The sequence below is a fragment of the Coregonus clupeaformis genome, chromosome 29 (genome assembly GCF_020615455.1).
Source record: "Coregonus clupeaformis isolate EN_2021a chromosome 29, ASM2061545v1, whole genome shotgun sequence".
Taxonomy (NCBI): Eukaryota; Metazoa; Chordata; class Actinopteri; order Salmoniformes; family Salmonidae; genus Coregonus; species Coregonus clupeaformis.
In genome coordinates this window covers 2,498,004-2,503,091 of record NC_059220.1, presented here as the reverse complement: position 1 = coordinate 2,503,091, position 5,088 = coordinate 2,498,004, and the positions used below count along the sequence as shown (strand labels likewise).

General features: G+C 45.1%; 1 protein-coding gene across 1 annotated transcript; it reads right to left on the bottom strand.

Annotated features, from left to right (window-relative positions):
* Positions 1-858: 858 nt before the first annotated feature.
* LOC121544238 (tetratricopeptide repeat protein 9A) lies at positions 859-4,641 on the bottom strand. Its single transcript, XM_041854153.2, has 3 exons — positions 3,636-4,641; positions 1,621-1,803; positions 859-1,232 (listed from the first exon to the last, which is right to left on the bottom strand). Exons 1-3 carry the CDS (start codon positions 4,111-4,113, stop codon positions 1,150-1,152), a joined length of 744 nt encoding a protein of 247 aa, XP_041710087.1. The 5' UTR covers positions 4,114-4,641; the 3' UTR covers positions 859-1,149.
* Positions 4,642-5,088: the final 447 nt, after the last annotated feature.

Below are 5,088 nucleotides of genomic sequence, written 5' to 3'. Positions count from 1 at the left end.
CACCCCCAAAGCATAATGTTTCCACCTCCATGTTTGACGGTGGGGATGGTGTTCTTGGGGTCATAGGCAGCATTCCTCTTCCTCCAAACACGGCGAGTTGAGTTGATGCCAAAGAGCTCGATTTTGGTCAAATCTGACCACAACACTTTCACCCAGTTCTCCTCTGAACTTCAGACGGCCCTGTATATGTGCTTTCTTGAGCAGGAGGACCTTGCGGGCGCTGCAGGATTTCAGTTCTTCACGGCGTAGTGTGTTACCAATTGTTTTCTTGGTGACTATGGTCCCAGCTGCCTTGAGATCATTGACAAGATCCTCCCGTGTAGTTCTGGGCTGATTCCTCACCGTTCTCATGATCATTGCAACTCCACGAGGTGAGATCTTGCATGGAGTCCCAGGCCGAGGGAGATTGACAGTTATTTTGTGTTTCTTCCATTTGCGAATAATCGCACCAACTGTTGTCACCTTCTCACCAAGCTGCTTGGCGATGGTCTTGTAGCCCATTCCAGCCTTGTGTAGGTCTACAATCTTGTCCCTGACATCCTTGGAGAGCTCTTTGGTCTTGGCCATGGTGGAGAGTTTGGAATCTGATTGATTGATTGCTTCTGTGGACAGGTGTCTTTTATTCAGGTAACAAACTGAGATTAGGAGCACTCCCTTTAAGAGTGTGCACCTAATCTCAGACACCTGGGAGCCAGAAATCTTTCTGATTGAGAGGGGGTCAAATACTTATTTCCCTCATTAAAATGCAAATCAATTTATACAATTTTTGACATGCGTTTTTCTGGATTTTTGTTGTTGTTATTCTGTCTCTCACTGTTCAAATAAACCTACCGTTAAAATTATAGACTGATCATTTCTTTGTCAGTGGGCAAACGTACAAAATCAGCAGGGGCTCAAATACTTTTTTCCCCCCTCACTGTATATAAATCCTTTAAAACACCATGACCCTGTATCGTGGTGTGTGGTAGGTCTGAGTTGCGCATGAAGAAAGTACAAATTGACGTTGAGTGAAAAGTTAGGTGTGTTACGTCCCAAAATGTCACCCTATTCCCTATGCAGTGCACTCCTTTTTGACCAGAGCAATGCATAGTGAATAGGGTGACATCTGGGACAAAGCCTTAGTTATCAAACAGACAGCGAGTTGGTAGTTTATGTGGCCTCTTTCTTCTCCCTCTGGGCAGAACGACGGATCTTCATCTCCGTCAGCTGGATGTAGCGGAGAACGTTGGTGTCTGGAATACAAAAGACAGAAAAAGAATGCTTTACAGCAGGAAAAGAAAACATTACATCAACTGAGTTATAAATGTTGATTAAAAACCCCTGAGTTGTTAAGGGGTCAACTCTTGCCAGTTGAGTTATAGGTTTTAAATCTATCAATCTGGTTGCTTTGCTGACATCCAGGTAAATTTGAGGTCACTGTCAAATGAATTCCATGCTCAATTCCATTATAATTATTGATCGCCTCAACAGAATGTACCCGTCTCAACTATACCTCTGTAAAGAAAGAAGCTTTTTCGAATTCCAAAGAAACACATACATTTTTTTTCAAAATGGTGTATCAACTTGAATAATATATGAAATGTGCATAGGGGGTAGCAGACTAGCTGGCCTAATCCTCACCTGTTGGCTGCTGTTTGTGGGACTCCTTGAGGTAGTGCAGGGCCTTGTGGAAGTCTCCTAGGTGATAATAGGCCACCCCAGAGCGGTACAGAGCCTTGAAGTGGTCCCCTTCCTTACGCAGCACCTTCAGACAATACTCCTTCACACGCTCATAGTTGACCAGCTCCATCTGCAACAGGCACGCTGGGAGGAGAGAAAGACACAGTGGATGCCAAGGGAAGCCAGGCTTCCCCCAAAGAAATTGACCAAGGAAAAAAAAGCATACAAAATAATGTATTTTGTCTCTCTGTGTTTCATAATGTCCATCAATTCGCAAGAGGCTGAACGTATATCGCCGGAGAAAAGCATCCAAACGAAACAGCGCCCCCTCTGTCTCTCTATGTGTAGCCCATCTATCTGATGCTGTGTGGTCAGAAAGAGTATGACACCATTGTCGCCCGTAGCGTTGAATGCAAGGGAAGCCAGTGGAGCATTTGGTCTCCCTTGATAAAAAAAAGTATAAAATAATAGCCAATCAGCTTTGAGCTAAACTGAGCGAGCTCAGCTGGGAATAGTCCTGGTGCACCAAATAAAAATATCAAGGGAAGCCAGTTTGGATTTGGCTTCACACCAATCACATCAAAAGCCAAACGTTATTTACAGAAACATTTTGAATTGTTGCATCTCGTTGTGTTATTGTCCTCCGGTAGATAGATAGCTAGCTAAAATTGGCCCTTTCCTAAATTAGCCATGGCTGGAGATAGCGATTTGGACTTGTGGTTTGTTTTACTTAATTCTCAGTACTGGCCAATGATTATAACTGCGATTCTGATCCAACCATAAATTCATACATTGTGCCCCGGGCCTGAGAGGATTGAAGTTAAACATGTAGCTAGATGTAGTAGGCTAATGCTAACTAGCTAACCTGGCGCATTGTTGCCCATGAAAGGAAGTTAGGCTAGCATGCAAGCATTTTAGCCAGGTAGCCTAGGACAACAAAAACTAGTGTTATAACATTTAAGAGTAGGATGGCATTTTTCTACAAGTAGGGTGAGTCAACATGTATTTTCTACTTGCACACACACACAGAAATTAGTAACATGGACAGCCACATATTTAGCTTATGTTGATTGGACTAAATAGATATTTTAGTCGTCACTGTATTAGACTAAGCATCGGTGATTATGATGTCGGAACCGTGTAGGCAGCGCCTGTTTTCTTTGCGACTTGCCGTAAGTCTCCGGGTTCTAAGTCAGTAGTTGTTTAGTAGTCCGAAAACGTCTGAAGAATTAACTTCCTTGGCCGCGCTGTAGGTCATGTAACTGTTTGTTGACATGCAATATGTTTTGCGGACTTCACCGGACAGATGTTGCTCTACGGTTTTGTTGTGATTAAACAAAAAAGGTGTGGTTGAATTTATTCTGCCACTTGTGTCTTCTTATTGTCTCGGCCTTTAGGCCTTTATATCACGGTGTCAAGGCACATGAACTAACAGGTTATAGAGCAAACAACGCAATTATCACAACACAGGTAGCAATATGGCTTTTTTCCCCTGGCTTGGCTTCCCCAGTGATTTTACCCACGCACCACTACTCCATTAAAACAAGAATTGAGACAATTCATTTCAATTTGGCCAAACAGGAATTCGGTCTAACTGGCTACAAACGGTATAAATGTAACCGTCGATCTTGTCAATCTTCATGCCTAAACTTGACAGCAGGCCTTAATACAATTCTAAGCAGAGGCATTTGGAAACGCTGGCAGAATATCAGGCAGCGCAGGTGCATATTCAGAGATGATCTTTCAACCACGTTTAACGTTAGAATAGGCCTACAATTTAACCATGGCGGGGTGGACAATGGACATGATGATGATGGACATGATGATGATGATGATGATGATGTTGATGGTGGTGATGATGTTGTAAAGCATTCTTTAAACCATTAGGTCTGCAGTCTATAATATGTGGGCCTACACAGAACCATAATTTCTTTATATAAAGACAATAGAAAAATCATGTAATGATGATGACATACCTGCCAGACTGTTGTAACATTCCAGCTCGGCGTTCTCCATGGCACCTTTCTGCTCGTCTGTCAGGCTGTCTGACTTGCTCATAGTAGGCAGCACCGAGGAAGGAGACTTAGAGCTGGCATCGGGGTCTCCCAGCACCCGGCACAACCCCTTCATCTCTAATAAAGCACGGTGGTACTTGCCAATCGCTTCCCGGTACTTCTTATCCTTGTAGCACTGGGTGCCTTGAGTCTTGAAGTCAATGGCGCGCTTCACAACGTCCGCGGGTTCGGACCGTTCGGAATTAGGCGGTTTGACAGCCGTGCTACCGTGCTGGTGCTGCCGCCCGCCGTGTTGCTGGAACCGGGCATCCCTGGGTCGATTACCGGGAGGCTGAGCACACTGTTGCAGCTTCGGGGTACCACTGATGTTGAGGCCGCCCGTTACCGTGCCACCATCCACTCTAGAAATGCCATCATACCCAGTTTGGCTTACACTCATCTTCTCGATAATAAATTTGACTACTTATTCGACGCGCTTTACACTGAAATGATAGCCAAGTCGACCCAACGTCTGTCTGGTTATTCTAGGGGAAATATATCGATTCAGTCCTGCATCGTGCACCCGTTGTCTTCACTGTTTTCGTGCATCCCCTGTTTTCTTATTGTGGCGCAAAGTAGCCTGGCGCTAGGCAACACTGGTGCCCGCCTGGCACCTCGCTCGTGAGTTACAGCCTATATATTATATTTTCCAGTCTTTCCGTGACGGTGGATTCGGTCGTGCGTGCATCCGACTCTCCTTTTCCTCATATAATCATGATTCTAGAATCTCTGCCATGGGTTTCTATCGACACATCTCCTTCGCAGACTGCTGTAGCCTACCTCAAAAGAAGAAACGCAGCAACCAGATAATGAAGGCTGATAACAAGCTATTTCTCGCGTTTGTGTGTTCCAGCAACCTGTTCCCTATAAAAAGTCAGAGCCATAGCGCTCGTATGTGCGCAGAGGCAGTGTTGATTTGCAGTGCGCGCGCCCTCCGTGGTCCCACGGGTATGATGATGTCATCCGAACAGTCACTTAGGACAGGGCCACTGTCAATCTGTCATACGGGTTACTTTTGTATTATTATTTAGTCTAGGCTACTATTCAGCGACAGCACCACACCCATGGACATGACAGCGCGAATAAATATCCCAAATAGACATTGACCACCGAAGTGCAGCTGTTAGGGTGTGTCTAGAAAGTTCTGCAACTGGGCGGAATGAATCCCAGATGAGATGTAAAGCTGAAGCTGATGTCACTCAGTCACTGACCCCTAAGGTCTGCAGTCTGACTTGTAAATTATAGGCTATAGGCCGTATGGTAACTCGGACACACCCTTCCATTCCAGGGCTTTCCCAACATCCCATTATCTGCAGGACTCAGGCCTATAACCTCCAGTGGCGGTCGGTGCCGTTTAACATGAGGGAGGACACAT

Bases quoted from the DNA above. Each gene is read 5' to 3' on its own strand.
- LOC121544238 (XM_041854153.2), bottom strand. From the start codon at position 4,113: ATGAGTGTAAGCCAAACTGGGTATGATGGCATTTCTAGAGTGGATGGT. The intron at 1,804-3,635 runs GTATGTCATCAT...CTCTCCTCCCAG, and splicing joins ATGTTACAACAGTCTGGCAG to CGTGCCTGTTGCAGATGGAG. The intron at 1,233-1,620 runs GTGAGGATTAGG...TTTGTATTCCAG, and splicing joins CCACAAACAGCAGCCAACAG to ACACCAACGTTCTCCGCTAC.